Source organism: Odocoileus virginianus, chromosome 6 (assembly GCF_023699985.2).
Source record: "Odocoileus virginianus isolate 20LAN1187 ecotype Illinois chromosome 6, Ovbor_1.2, whole genome shotgun sequence".
NCBI classification, from domain to species: domain Eukaryota; kingdom Metazoa; phylum Chordata; class Mammalia; order Artiodactyla; family Cervidae; genus Odocoileus; species Odocoileus virginianus.
Window position 1 is genome coordinate 83,719,018 of NC_069679.1, and position 14,797 is coordinate 83,733,814.

General features: G+C 42.1%; 1 protein-coding gene across 1 annotated transcript; it reads left to right on the forward strand.

Moving 5' to 3' along the window:
• Positions 1–7,740: 7,740 nt before the first annotated feature.
• FLRT2 (fibronectin leucine rich transmembrane protein 2) lies at positions 7,741–14,209 on the forward strand. The gene has a single exon (XM_020879392.2). The coding sequence runs from the start codon at positions 7,748–7,750 to the stop codon at positions 9,728–9,730; it is 1,983 nt and encodes a 660-aa protein (XP_020735051.1). The 5' UTR covers positions 7,741–7,747; the 3' UTR covers positions 9,731–14,209.
• Positions 14,210–14,797: the final 588 nt, after the last annotated feature.

Sequence of the window (14,797 nt, forward strand, 5' to 3'; positions counted from 1 at the left end):
GGTCACAAAGACTCTTTTTATATGGTTCTTCTGTGTATTCTTTCCATCTCTTCTTAATCTCTTCTGCTTCTATTAGGTCCTTATCTTTTCTTTATCATACCCATCCTTCCACAGAATGTTCCCTTGATACCTCCAACTTTCTGGAAATCTCTAGGCTTTCCCATTCTAGAATGGGAATTTTCTATGTTTCTTTGCATTTTTCATTTAAGAATGCCTTCTTATCTCTCTTTGCTATTCTATGGAACTCTGAGCTGAGGTCAGATTAAATTCTGGCTCCACTAAATGCTGACATCCTTTGGTCTTCCCAGGCCCCCACCTCACTTCTACCTCTCACTTGTTGGTTTGGTCTAGACACAAGAAGGACCAGTTGTCTCAACTTCCTGAAAGCAGCTTCTGATCAGTGCACGTCTGGGTGGTAGGACCCTGAAGTGATTGATCATCGGACCCATCTGGGGAAAGTTGACAAATGTCCCTGCCCAGACTTCATTGAAGACCAGTCAAACCAGAATCTACAGGGGTAGGACCCAGAAACCTTAATAGTTCATCATCTTCCCCAAGTGTTTTTGATGACCCCTGGGGATGGGAAATCACTGGATCAGATGATGGGAAAAATCTCTCCAAAAGATGAGTCTAAAAAATACCAGTTTTTTTTTTTTTTTTTTTCTTGCCTGAGCTATGAGATGCTTAGTATCTGAGCAAATGAATGAATGACTGAACTACCTCCCTTTAAAATGGGTTGAAAAGTGTATAGATGTGAGCTATGCTGCAAGTTCCATCCTTTATGGACCATATGCTTTTTTTTCTCCTTTTTTTTTTTACCCTATTGGTGATGCCTCAATGAAATTCTTCTCTGTTAGTGTCTGTTCACCACTGGGCTTATTAAATATCCTAAAGACTCGGTCTTGTAGCCCTCGATTATGCAGATTTATATGAACCCCGGGGATGGTCAGTGGGAGCTCCCCAGTGGATCGAGAGCAGCCCTATGGCAGTAATAAATGTGTCCCCAAAGTTTATGCATTTGAGTTTGTAACGTTGTAACTAGTTCTAAACTTACCCCTATTATTTAAACCAACTGCATTGAAATCCATGTGAGAACAACTCTTCAAATGTGTTAGAGAATTTTATGCTTGTCAGGAGAATAGTTTTCCTTCTTCTTTTTTTTGGTCCAATTTTAATGTTTTCAATTCTAGACTGGCTGGAGCCAGAAAATTGTCAACTGTTTAAATAAAGTGTTTCCTTTCTTTCCTTCCCTCCTTTCACCCATTTTCCCTTCTTTCTCTCTCTTTGTTTTAGAGAAGAAAAATATTTGTCTAATGAGAAAAACTTCAAGGGGCTTGATTAAGCTTCAGTGAATGAGATGGAAAAATGGTTTCAAGTTAGGGGGTAGCTATTGTTATATTTTTCTTCAAATTCCTCTGCTAATCCCCACATCTTGGCCAGCTAAGTATAGAACTCTCCTGATTGTTGTAGGGACAGTATTTATAACCTATCTAGAGGAATGTGGAAATGTGCACAAGATCTATAAATTGCTTTAGTGTTTCCAGATTGCAACAAAGACATTTGCAGTGTAGTTGGGCCTATGGATTCTGCACCTGTGTGTGTCTGATTTTTAAGCACAAACATAACTCCAGAAGCTCTAAATCTGATGTACCCAGGGACACTTTTCTAGGAGAACTCCTTGTCAAGTTAGCTTTTTCACTTGTAGCATCACTTCAGGCACTGTGTTGTCTCTTGGCATGATCCATTCAGTGCCGAACCATTTAAGATTTTATTAGGTTTGGCCTGATGTCATTATACTATGCAATCGGTGGTGCTTATTGACAATCCCTATTTTCTGTACTATGATTTTTATAGTCTGAGTTTATTAAGGGCTCCTGGAATACAAGCTCCTGGAATTAATTAAAAAAGGAAAAAAAAAAAAAAAAAACCTTTGTAGGTAGCACTAGGAGAGAAACATTGTACAGAAAGCTTTGACCTGATTTATGTCTTTTAAATCTCAGTTTCTATGGAAAGAGTTAAATTAAAGGAGCCTGGAATAACTGCTGTTACATCTTTAACAGACAGTCAGGGCCAGGTTCTTGCTGTCTCCAAAGAGAACTGGTTGCATGTTGATTTATACTTAGGCTTTTGCAACTGTGTTTTCTGATTTAAATGAAAAGTTCTGTTTTTACCTAGCATCTTCCATTAAGTCTTTCTTCATAATCTTTCCTGGAGAGGAGACACAGTCAGCACAATATTCAAACAAACAGGAAAGATGAAAGAAGAAAAAGAAAAAAAAACAAAAACCCACAACTTTTGCTCTCAGTATTTTAAAGTCATCTTGTAAAGCAGAATCCTTTCATATCCAACCATTATGAAGTGGCTAATGATTCTGAAACACAGGTTTCTCTCTCAGCTTCTAGAAATAGCACGGTCTCAGCGGGAAGCAGTCGGAGTTGGAGGAAAGCGCCGTGTGGTCACAGCTCCGTTCCTTCTCTGAGCCGGTCTGGGTTTCCCCTCTGCTTCCATGTTATTATGGCTGTCCCCAGGCAGAACTTCTGAAGTCTCTTCTCTGGCTTGCACCTTCCTATCCTTCAGAGCTTCACAAAGGCAATCCTCCTGCTGCTATCTCTTCCTGTTACCCCATGGACTAGATTAGAGCTTTTTACAAGGTCCCATAGTTCTCTGATGCCCTGAGGTTGGAAATCTTTAAATCCTTGCTTATTCACTTCTCTCCCCTCATTATATTTTTAAGACTCACAAAGTCAAAAACCGTATCAGCTCTGCGTGATGGTACACTCATTCCAGTGCTCCCCCCCCCCAATATACTGGCTGAATAAATAAATGAAAAACATATTGTGTTTCCATACTTTTTGGTATCCATGGCATGAAGCACTTTTAGGCTCTGTTTATTAGAAGTTTGTCTTTAATTTACTCTATAAAACCAGAATAAAAATACTAAACTTTTAAGGTACTTGTAAGATGGGGTAGGTTAGTGACTCTTAACTGGAGGCATTTTGCCTCCCCGGGGGACATACCTATACCTGGAGACATCTCTGGACATTCACAGCAACTGCACAGCAGAAGAATTATCTGGCTCAAAATTTGAATAGTGCTAATGTTGAGAAATCACGGAGTAGCTATCAGTACGGAGAACCTGGATGGTCAAAGGTGATTTTTATTTTACTCTACATTTTGGAGTTCACCTCTTTGGATATCATGAATCATAACAAGTACACCAAGAAAAACAGTTTTATGTATTATGTCCTTGTCACGTGTCTGGCCCCTTACAGCTTTTCACAAATATTATCTTATTTAATCCTCTCAACAGTGCTGTTGAGTTAGGAACTATTTTATCCTCATTTTTCAAGTAAGGAAACTAAGATTTAAAAGTAATTTATCCAGCTCTTATTTAAAAGCTTATTTAAAAGTAATTATTTAAAAGTAATTTATCCAGCTCTTCGGGACCAGAGGTGGAGTGAGGACTCAGAGGCTATGGCTTTGATCATTATACTCTGCTACTTTCTCTATAAATTCAGCCTCTATCTTAGGATTTCTCTTAAGAAATTTCCAAAACAGACTTCTCCAAAGAAGGATTTCGCCCCTTAGTATTTAGTAGGCGTTACAGCTGAAAATATGGAGATTTCAGCTTGCTTGTCTTAAAAATCATTATTGCTTAGGTGGCTGTGATTTTGCACCTGCAGTGATTTGAACAAAGATACAGTCTACTGGCTGACATAACATATAGACTGTCATTGATCCAAGAATTAGAACAAGTCTACCATGCACAGTTATTCTGTGGGATTCCCAAGAAGCAGAAAGGATGCCCTGAGAGTTTGTTTTCATTCAGCGTTGAGCTTGTCATAGCTGATCAAGACAGTGTGATCCAGATGAGGTTTTGCTCCTGTTGAGGGGGATAAACAGTGACAGTTTGCCCCATGTAATCCCATTAGGAGCTTTCTTCAGGAGCACATCCTCTTCTTTTGTAATTATCCAAGAACCACTTATAAGTAAAGCACACCTACCAGAGACCAAGACCCGGGGCAAAGGCTTGGCTGCTAGGGTTTTTCTTTTCCCCTTGCAGGGAACACGATTGAAGCAAGTGGAATATTTGCCATTCGGATACACAGTGAGGGCCCCCAGCTCCATTCCTGAATACTTTGTTGGCGCCCAAGCATTATCACGGTTGTTGTTCAGTCGCTAAGTCATGTCCCACTCTTTGCGACCCCATGGCCTGCAGCATGCCAGGCTCCTCTGTCCCGCCCTGTCTCCCAGAGTTTGCTCAAATTCATGTCCATGGAGTCAGTGAGGCTCTCTAGCCAACTCATCTTTTGCCGCCCCCTTCTCCTTTTGCCTTCAATCTTTCCCAGTATCAGGGTCTTTTCCGGTGAGCTGATGCTTCAATCATGAGTGCCTTGAGGCTATTCATGGATAAAGTTTCTAAACAAATCCTACTGTCTTCAGATATTGGTTTGCTGTTTCTAGTACCTTAAAACTGGGCTTTTAAATGCAGTGAAGAAGCATCTGTTATTTTTACATAAGACTTTGAAGACCCTGGGGAAGTTATTTTTTTTCTCCCTTGGAAAATTCTGTTCCTTGTGCACTACTTTCACACTTGGAAGATTCCTGTGGAATCCTCAAAAATGTGTTAGATTCTATTCTTTTAGTCTCACTTTTCTACCTCTTTTGAAGAGGAAATGCTAATAGCACCAAACAGATTTTTGTTCTTAAATAAATCACGCTTTATGAGAGTGTGTTCCTCTGATTACAAATAACTCCTTCAGCTCCTACTGGGTATTAGTGTCTGTCATTCAGACACACATCTCCAAGGATCTGTTGAAGCCAAGTGATATATTTGGTCATTGTGCTACTCTCCTTATAAGATGTCATTTACATATAAGATGTAATTTGAGACCATCTCCCCGGGACCAAAGTGATTAGTATGCCTTACACTTTTGCTCTTCTCAAATCAGTCACTTGACATGTTCTTGCATTTATTTTACATTTAATAAATTAAAGCATTTGGATGATTAAGAAAGATGGCATTGTGTTTAGAGCAGTGTTTCCCAAATTTCACTGTGCATGCCCTAGGCTCTTGATAATGCACACATTCTGTGTTTCCAGCAACTTCCCAGGTCAGGTTCATGTTGCTGGACCAAAGGCCACACTTGAGTAGCAGCTATGAGGGAATGTTGGGATGGTTTGATAGTTTGAAACCTAAGCTAGGGATAGCATCAAGCTGATGGCATTGAATTCACTTTTCCCGCACTACCCTTAGTTTTTTTTTTTTCTAAATTATTCAGTAAGCTTATAGGAAGATTTTTGCTAGAGGAGATCACTCCTGTTTCCTGTGACAAAACACATATTTGTAATTTTTAACAAATTAAATAATTCTTGATTTTTAATAAAGTATCACACCCATCCTTTTTGCCTGGAAAAAGACTCCCTTGACCAACCTCCTTTTTTTAAGTTTTCTGAACAACTGAAAAAGTATATTACCACTTCTGGTCAGCAAGGCATTTTTTAGATGGCTCACAATCTTTTTAATGGTAGATCAAATTTAACATTCTGGACACTTGAATACAGGTTACATTTTTTTTTTCTTTTTTAACTATGGTTAAAAACAAACAGTGAACTTCCCAAGTGGTGCTAGTAGTAAAGAACCTGCCTACAATGCAGGAGACATAAGACACAAGAGTTCGATCCCTGAGGCCAGACGATCCCCAGGAGGAGGGCGTGGCAACCCACTCCAGTTTTCCTTTCTGGAGAATCCTGCCTGGACAGAGGAACCTGCCAGGCTACCGTCTATGGGCTTGCGAAAAGTTGAACACAACTGAAGTGACTTAGTTCTCATGCACATAAAGATAGCCAAGGAAACAATTTCAAATGGTTCCTCTGTGCATTAGATACAAGCTGTCTCAATTACTGCGCATTGGTGAGAATTAAGCGACTGAGCTTGCAGTGTCCTGTCATGTTAGCTTATTTTATAGGGAAATCAAATCTGACACCTTTCAATTAACATCTTTACCTCTCTAATATAAAAATAGATGGAAGAGTTCTGGAGCAAGAAGGTTTGATTAGTATCTGCAGATTGCCTTTACTTCCCCAACTGTGTCTCCTGTCATTTCAAAGTTTGCTGAAAGTCCTTTTCTAGAAGCAGGAAAACACTCACAGATGGGAGGAAGGTTGCGTTGTTGAAAAATAATTTATTCCTAGTCATGAGCTTGTCTGCTCTCAAAGGAATCACAGTGGTGTGTTTCATCTGTACCTAGAGGTCTCAAAAGAGGGGATAAGTGGAAATGTGTCATGGACTGGAGTTTGGTCATTCTAGGTGGTAACTCAAGCGTGAGCTCTTTGAGAGGCAGACAGAGATGAGAGGAGGCAGGGAGTGGGGAGGGGAAGAGAAGTCCTCCCTCTGCCTTCACACGTGCATCTGTAGCCACCTTTAAGCTGCCTCATCACAGTGGCACATCAAAAGGATGCATCTTTCTGTTTTATGTATAGTTGATATATATTCATGTGCTTAGTTGCTCAGTTGTGTCCAACTCTTTGCGACCACATGGACAGTAGTCTGCCAGGCTGCTCTGTCCATGTTATTGTCCAAGCAAGAATACTGGAGGGGGTAGCCATTCCCTTCTCCAGGAGATCTCTCCCGACCCAGGGATAGAACTCGGGTCTCCTGAATTGCAAGTGAATCCTTTACTGTAAGAGGCACCAGGGAAACCAGATGCAAAATGGGGACAAAATCATCTAGAAAGATGCATCTTTTTCATTTATCACTTTTTTACTTGATAATTTTTTATTGAAATGTAAGTGATTTACAATGCTGTTTTAATTTCAGGTGTACCAATTCAGTTTTTTATATATTAAAAAATGGCAAATGAAAAAGATGCATCTTTCCAAATAACTTTATCAGTCTCCATTTTGCATTTGTTTATAACTGGAAAGGGTTTCACATTTTTCCACTTAAATTGTATTTTTTGCTCAGTCAGTCGTTTCATGGTGAAATATGACTGTGACCAGTTGCATTTATAAATAGTCATCCTTGATTCAGTAGATTCAGCCCCAGGCCTCTTATGCCTCTCTGTTTGGATATGCAAATAGATCTCTGAGAGAAGATGCTGACTGTGATGTAAAATTCACTGCATGATCATTGATAATGAGAGGCAACAATATGATTTTCTTTTGACGAAGACAAATCGTTTTCATTTCTTGAATACCTTTTCAGGTGAATTATTATTACTTAACACATCACTTAATGCCAACTCCTTGCCTCTGGGTGTTTAGTCCCAATCACAGCATTTTTGAAAAGCTTACAGTCAGATCAGCACTTAAGCCATTGTCTACCTTTCACTGACTCTTTTCTCCCTTCTTTCCTACAACAGATTGCAGATCGAGCTTAACCAAGAAGCGCGTGGGCTGATCCACACTGACCTGACTGACCAGAGGAGAAATTCTGCCAGCCTGGTTGGGCCCCTCTTGGCCGCAGATAACTTGGCTTCACTTGTTGCCTGGGTGGAAAATTCTTCCTATTGAAATATTTTTGCACATGGAGGACAACACCACAGAGGCCAACACAGGCTGAGAAGATCAGAGACCTCAAGAAGATTCTTTGACCTTGGCCTTCAGGACATTTCGTCTAGTTGGAGTTCTGGACTTGAGAACCCTGTTCAATTATTTTGGTTTGGCTGTGTGCTTCTATTTTTTATTTTTATTTTTTTACTTTTCTTTTCCCTACAGCAGTGTGTTTGATTTCTGTACTTCAGAAATGGGCCTACAGATCACACAGGGGCCCGGCCAGGGGGCTTTTTTCCTGAAATCTTGGCTTCTCATTTCCCTGGGGCTCTCCTCACAAGTGTCAAAATTCCTGGCGTGCCCCAGTGTGTGTCGCTGTGACAGGAACTTCGTCTACTGCAACGAGCGAAGCTTGACCTCAGTGCCTCTTGGGATCCCGGAGGGCGTCACTGTACTCTACCTCCATAACAACCAAATTAATAATGCTGGGTTTCCTGCAGAATTGCACAGCATTCAGTCTGTGCACACCGTCTACCTTTACGGCAACCAACTGGACGAATTCCCCATGAACCTCCCCAAGAACGTCCGCGTCCTCCACCTGCAGGAAAACAACATTCAGACCATTTCACGGGCGGCCCTGGCCCAGCTCCTGAAGCTGGAAGAGCTGCACCTGGACGACAACTCCATCTCCACCGTGGGTGTGGAAGACGGGGCCTTCCGCGAGGCCCTGAGCCTCAAGCTGCTGTTCCTGTCCAAGAACCACCTGAGCAGCGTCCCGGTGGGCCTTCCCGTGGACCTGCAGGAGCTGCGCGTGGACGAGAACCGCATCGCCGTCATCTCAGACATGGCCTTCCAGAACCTCACGAGCTTGGAGCGGCTGATCGTGGACGGGAACCTCCTGACCAACAAGGGCATCGCCGAGGGCACCTTCGGCCACCTCACCAAGCTCAAGGAGTTCTCCATCGTCCGGAACTCGCTCTCCCGCCCGCCTCCTGACCTCCCGGGTACGCACCTGGTCAGGCTCTACCTGCAGGATAACCAGATCAGCCACATCCCTTTGACGGCCTTCTCCAACCTCCGGAAGCTGGAACGGCTGGACATCTCCAACAACCAGCTGCGCGCGTTGACTCAAGGGGTCTTTGACAACCTCTCCAATCTGAAGCAGCTCACCGCTCGGAACAACCCTTGGTTCTGCGACTGCAGCATTAAATGGGTCACGGAGTGGCTCAGACACATCCCCGCCTCGCTCAACGTGCGAGGTTTCATGTGCCAAGGTCCCGAGCAAGTCAGGGGCATGGCCGTGCGGGAGCTGAATATGAATCTGTTGTCCTGCCCCACCACGACCCCCGGCCTGCCTCCCCTCACCCCAGCCCCGAGTTCAGCTTCTCCCGTGACTCAGCCCCCCACGTTCTCCGCCCCGATCCCCAGCAGAAGCCACACACCCCTGAGTCCCACAGCATCCAAGCCTCCCACGATTCCCGACTGGGACGGCAGAGAAAGGGTGACCCCGCCGCTTTCCGAACGGATCCAGCTCTCCATCCATTTCGTGAATGACACGTCCATCCAAGTCAGCTGGCTGTCTCTCTTCACTGTGATGGCTTACAAGCTCACGTGGGTGAAAATGGGCCACAGTTTGGTGGGGGGCATCGTCCAGGAGCGCATCGTCAGCGGGGAGAAGCAGCATCTGAGCCTGGTTAATCTGGAGCCCAGATCCACCTACCGGATTTGTTTGGTACCCCTGGATGCGTTCAACTACCGGGCTGTGGAAGACACGGTGTGCTCAGAGGCCACCACCCACGACTCCTCTGCGAACAATGGCAGCAACACGGCTTCCAGCCACGAGCAGACGACTTCGCACAGCATGGGCTCCCCCTTCCTGCTGGCCGGCCTGATAGGGGGCGCCGTGATATTTGTGCTCGTGGTCCTGCTCAGCGTGTTTTGCTGGCATATGCACAGAAGGGGGCGCTACACCTCCCAGAAGTGGAAATACAACCGAGGCCGGCGGAAAGACGACTACTGCGAGGCGGGCACCAAGAAGGACAATTCCATCCTGGAGATGACGGAGACCAGCTTCCAGATCGTCTCCTTAAATAACGATCAGCTCCTTAAAGGAGATTTCAGACTGCAGCCCATCTACACCCCAAATGGGGGCATTAACTACACAGACTGCCACATCCCCAACAACATGCGATACTGCAACAGCAGTGTACCAGACCTGGAGCACTGCCATACGTGACCGACCGACGCCCAGCGCCACCGAAGCGGACAGACACGGAGACTCTCGAGAACACACACGTGTGTGCACACAAAGACCCGCGGATTACATTTGATAAATGTTACACAGATGCATTTGTGCATTTGCATACTCTGTAATTTATACGGTGTACTATATAATGGGATTTAAAAAAAAAGTGCTATCTTTTCTATTCCAAGTTAATTACAAGCAGTTTTGTAACTCTTTGCTTTTTAAATCTTAAAAAAAAAAAAAATAATAGTTGTTGAAGTACTGTGCAGGGTTGTACAATGAGAACCCAATGCCAGGGTGAAAGAGTGGGTGATTCTTCCTCCTGATGCAATTTACCACTTCACTGTGGATGCTTCAGAACAAATTCGTTTCCTAGAGTTGGTGGTCAGATAAAAGGGCAGGTTAAAGTGGACTCATCAGAGTAGGGCAGATAATAGTCTTAAAAGAAGAAATGCACCCCAGATATCTTCATACTGTTTCTATACTTCTGGGTCTGGAAGAAAAGCGAAAGCTTGTAGAATCTAAGAAAAGAGGTAGTCACCCTGTTTTGACCCAAAGGAGGAAATGCAGAAGGCATCTCTGGAGGAAGTCAGTTCCTATGAGATAAGTTAACCCATCCTGGCAGAATCCAGCAAATGAGACAAGATTTGAAAAGACCTTTGAATCCAGGGGTTGGCTTTCTGAGTGGGAACTTGAAAAATCACCTTCAGGCTCCCCTGGCCCTATGTGAAACAGAAACCTGAGTCTGATTTCAGTCATCTTTGGGGCAGGTAGGATATTCCAGCAAGAAAACTCCCTTTAAAAGTGTTACTATTCAAATTATACATCAGGTTGAATCACATTCAACAGAGATATATTCTAGAATACTTTTTTAGAAGAGGCTAATAAAATAATGGGAAGAATTATATTGAATGGAATTATTTTTGATAATGAGAATTATTTGGGTAGATTCACTGCAGCTATGTCAACATGATATTTAGACCAACAAGGGATCAATGTTTGGAACTGGTTATTTTAAAACTGAACTGGTACTGAACTGGTTATTTTAAAACTATTGATACCCTTTAGACAAAAGCACGTAATCAGTGGTCCCATTATACTATATCAACTAACTTTGTTAGTATCATGTTGAAATAGCTTGAATTAATACCTTTATCCCCTCAGAAATTCTTGTCTTCCAATCACCTCACATATATTTTCATAATTAGCTGTTGATGATACATTTGTTGGTCACCCCTCTGCTAAAAAATTTGAAAGAAAACTATGGATGCCAGTCTTGGTTGCACAAAATATCCATACTCACTTCAAAATGTATACTAATTTTCCCTGCTAATAATTCTGTAAAGACACATCAAAGCTGGCAAAATGCCATATATATTTTTTAAAGCAATACTGTGTTTCCACCTTGAACTGACTTTGATCCACTTCCATTTTTTTTTAAAATTTCATTTATTCCTTTTAAATTGTGGATGTTCCTCTTCTTTGGGAATTGTGAGGGATGATCAATCTTATATTAACAGGATAAGAGATGAAAAATGAACAGGTCTGGGAGGGAAGACTTGTTCCCCTAATCTTGGCAGCGGAGGGCATTGAGCAGAGGGCATAGAGAAGAGAATGATGTCCAGGCTTAATTTTAGATACTTTTTGAAGCAACGTCCATCTTCAGAAAGCATGTATAATGTCCTCCTTTCCATCCCTTAGATGTAGAAGGGCTATCGATCACATACACACCTTATCTAAAAAGTACACCCTTGGAAAATTCCTTTGAAAAGCAAATTTAGGCATTTCACTCTGTGTTGCATATTTCCTTGATCACTGGTCATTATTTTAGGAACCTATGATGTTAACGTCACAATCATGTTGCTTTGGCTTTCTCTGTCCCTCTTACTTTAACAAAATAGAACTGTGATGTGTCTTCTTTGTAAAAGTTTAGGTATAAAATGCTATGCAAGTTTTTCTTTATAGTAAGAGCTTTATTTTCTTTAATAATATATCCCCAAGTAGTATGTTTTAATCTCCCTTGTCCCTCAGAATAAGCCGAAAATATAACTGAAGTTATAGTGTTGCAGACACAAGAATCGAAACTGTGCAGTCAAGCTGAAATTAACTATGAATTAATTTGAATTAATTCTAAAGTGACTTTGGTTTTCATTTTAGTCTATTAGCTAGCTCATTTTGACTGTTGCCTTTTTAAAGCTAGGTCCACACAGTGAAGGGAAAAGACAATCTGTGAAAACGATTAGTGTAGCAGTAAGCCATCCGAAATGCAGGATCATGACACGGGGCTTTGTGTATTTAACTGGATAATTCCCTTCCACTGTCCTTTTCTCCTTGGCTGTGTAGATAAAAATATGTGTTCAAATGATGGTACTTTGATTTTTGAAGTTTTTTTTTCCCTTTTATCTACAAAATAATCATTCTCATTTATTTGTATTGTGTATATAACCTCCAGTGGGGTATGTGGCTGCTGAAACAAATGTCTTTGCTTTGAGCCAAGAAGACCAAGGTTAGGGAGGTTTCTATAATGTCTTATGAGATCCGCAGAATTATCTGGGGCTTAAGTCCTATGATGGAGACCTGGTCATGTGAAAAGATTAGGATGATCTGAAATGGTTCTTTTGCTAGAAGGCATTCCTGAGGAGATAGAATCTAGTTAGAGGCTTAATTCTAAGCTTGTGTACAACATGACAGAGACTGCTGAAATCAAGATTGGTCTCCCATTTGTAACAGCATATACCTGGGACTCTCACCCGCACCATAATAGAAAGCACATCACGGAATCTGCACTGTCTTACATGTCTTAGGAAAACCACTGAGGGACCATCAGTGGCAGATTCTGCTTTGATTGGCACTTTTGTCATGGGAATGTTTTGCTGATACATCTGTATGTTGGACCTCTCTTGTGCTCATCATTATTATGCATTTTGAGGTTACCAAGAGTCAAAATTGAAGGAGCAGGACAAGACCACGAACAAAGCCATACTTTCCAGTTGATAAAGAGCTTGATGCTTGTCTGACCCAATGGGAGTGATGTCAAATATCATGTGTCTACTTTTAGAGCTAGTAACTGTTACTGTGCAGAAGAAATTCCAAAAGGAAAAGGCATAACCAGGAGCACACAGATATCGCTGACCATTATTCATACCCAGGGTTGTCATGGATACCTACTCATTTAGGGAGACATGTTTGAACGTGGAGAGGCCCCTAGCTTCCTTCAAACTGCCAAATGCATCAGCAGCTCATCACATGGAACAAGCAAAAGCAGAGAGAAAAAAGGGTTGCCCTGCCTATTTTTCTTGTGTGAAAAATGCAAAAAAGTCTACCGTGAGAAATCATGCAATTTCTAGTTATCTGGATGTTTGTTGAATATTTATTGGATGTTTTCCCTGAGATTTAAAAAAAAAAAAAAAGGTATAATGTGACCAGTCTGGTAAAAAGGATGAATAAAATAGCTAATATTATGGCTCCATTTCCTACTGGATCATAGTGGTCCTAGTCATTCCACAGGAATCAGAACTTCTTCCCCAAAGTCTGGGTGTTGTGAGCAAAGTATCCATTCCAGACACAAGGTGATACACTCGCTGCCACAGGAAGCAGATGGCTTGGTCAGCTAATCTCACTTGCAGCATCCATTGCAACCTTAGACCTAGAAGTCATCAATTTCCATTGCTTCTTTGCTTGTAACATTTTTCTCACTACCTTATGAAAAGGAGACAGTGTTTCACTTTAGAACAGGAGAATAACGGTTTTGCTCATGATTTACCTTTCCAACTGCATGGGAAAGCAGAACAGAAAAGAGCTCCCCAAAGAGGAAGAGATACACAAAGCAAGCCCCAGACTTCCTTCTTTATTAGTCTTGTCCAGCCTTTCCTGATGCACTTTCTTTAAGTCATGTGGGGAGCAGTAGTTTACCCCCCTTCTCTGATTTCTTCCGGAGCAAGGGTGAAAAGCGAGCTGATAAACGGGGTGCTTGTCCCTGATTATGGGAGAGTTTTGTACTCATGGGATCCTGTTGTTATAACAAAAAATCACCTTCTCTTGCTGTAGTTTTAGTTTTTCTAGCAGCGCACTAACCAGAAGAGCACAAAGCAAGGCCATCATTTTGAAGCTAGTGTCACACACACACTTGCATACACACACACGCACACCACGCACCGGGGTGTTCAGTTACATCCTCGCGATGGAAGATGTATACCCTTTCTGAGGCAAGGTGAAGGCGCCGCCCCCGTGTCCGTCCTAGGACCAGTATATAGCCACTGACAGTTAATCCTGATGAAGGGTTTTTGTTTGAGCCACAGCCGATTCGCTCCTGGTTTCTGTGTGGTGTGTTCTCGCTGACGAGGGGCTGGGAGAGTGCATCACACATCCTCTGAGGCCGACCGCGCCGCACACTTTGTTAACTAGACGCTTCACTCTACACGTTACAGTACCTTGTTGATGTATTCAGTAAAGGCTTATTTTAAAAAGAAACCTCATTGTGTTTATCTGAGTAAGTTCATTGGGTTGCGGCCCATCATTTCTGGGTTCAAGTCAAAGAGAAATGAGAGACGCTTCCGGACGCTGGAGGTTGAGAAGGCTGGAGGAGGTATTAGGGTTTCTCACTTTCTCTTACCTTGGACACAGCTTCTGTGTGTTAAGGCCATTTGACTCCTGTTTTGTGTGAGGGGTTTATATGAAACTGCCATGCTGTTTTCTACTTCCTGACTAAATTGTTATGTTCCTATGAATATCTTTTGAATATACACACCTACCCGAGCATATTATTTTATGTTTGTGAAATCTGTTTAGAATATAGATAAATACCAATGTAGTCACCTCATCAGAATAGTCATTTTCCCTATTTCATAATATATCAATTTAAAATGTCATTTCACTTAAGAATCATCATGGTACTTTCTTCTTCATGAAAACACTCATGAAAACATGTTTATTCCTATGCTCAAGTTCAACTCGGGATTAACTTCCTGATTTTTCCTGAACCCCCTTTCTCTGATCTCTCTTGGCCATTTTACTAATAGTGTATTTGACAGAGATGGAACTAGGAAATAAAATAATGAC